The 942-nt window shown below is 30.5% G+C and overlaps 1 protein-coding gene across 1 annotated transcript in view; it reads right to left on the bottom strand.

Moving 5' to 3' along the window:
- The window catches only part of LOC133205763 (E3 ubiquitin-protein ligase E3D-like), a 10,014-nt gene continuing 9,072 nt past the window's right edge, over nt 1–942 (bottom strand). Inside the window, exons 5-8 of the mRNA XM_061341630.1 lie at nt 884–942; nt 630–754; nt 311–458; nt 1–160 (exon numbers count right to left, since the gene is read on the bottom strand). The exon at nt 884–942 is cut by the window's right edge and continues 56 nt beyond it. Coding sequence (XP_061197614.1) covers nt 119–160; nt 311–458; nt 630–754; nt 884–942 — 374 coding nt within the window. The 3' untranslated portion in view covers nt 1–118. The remainder of the gene's footprint in view (nt 161–310; nt 459–629; nt 755–883) is intronic.

Raw genomic sequence — 942 nt, 5'->3', positions numbered from 1 at the left:
TATTTCACAAAACAAATTGATATTTATTGATAGACTTTCATTACACAATTCCAACATCAGGACAGCATTAGAATAAACAGGCTATTGAGTTCTGGACATAGGCAAGATTGTGCAGTCTTTACAGAGATTTCTTTTCTTGTTGATATTTCAAAAATCCCACCTGTCAAAAAAAAACATATATCTAGATGACAACTATATCTGCTATATATAACTATATCAAAGGTCTTTTTCAGAATAAAACTCAAAAGCTAATTTGGATATAAATCTATGTATATAAAGCTTAAAATATTAAAAAGGATTTTCAGCTCACATTAAATTTGTCATGTTGTCTGCATTTTAAAGGTAAGCATTTCGCATTATCAATCAGTATTTTTAAGAGAGTCAGGCAGCTTGAGTAGGGGAGAGAAATCATATGAACAGAGTTATCTTTCTTCCAGGAATTTCGCTCCTCTTGTCTGCTGTAATAGAAACAAAGGGTTTGTATCTCAGTTCCTTCGTAGTGTTCTGAATACACACTATAAAATCAGATCTTTTAATATGAACATGCTGCTCATAAATATATTTTGGCAGATCTCATATTGAAGGATGAATATTTTTTCCTGTTATCAATATTTAAAATAATACTGTACTTATTTCCAGGTGTCAGTAGAACTCTGAACAAAACTTTTACAACATCGACTGGGATGAGGTTTTCTACCGTTGTGGAGTGAGAACTTCCATAAAATATCATTAGCTTGGGGTCTATTATCCATATCTACATTAAAAATGAAAAAAATCAAGATAAACATTGTCTTAAAATGAAAAATTATTTTAAAAATCAGAGCTGGTCATGCGTAAAGATAATACTACATTAAACAAAATCAAAATCCATACAGTTACTTACCAAACAGTCAAACTCTTTCCCATCAGTAGAAGAATTAAGATAAAGCCTGAAACTTGTAT

The sequence above is a fragment of the Saccostrea echinata genome, unplaced genomic scaffold (genome assembly GCF_033153115.1).
Source record: "Saccostrea echinata isolate AGI-Se365-2 ecotype Australia unplaced genomic scaffold, CSIRO_AGI_Sech_v1 ptg000054l, whole genome shotgun sequence".
Classification (NCBI taxonomy): domain Eukaryota; kingdom Metazoa; phylum Mollusca; class Bivalvia; order Ostreida; family Ostreidae; genus Saccostrea; species Saccostrea echinata.
The sequence above is the reverse complement of the archived record's forward strand: the minus strand, read 5'-3'. Positions and strand labels throughout refer to the sequence as shown.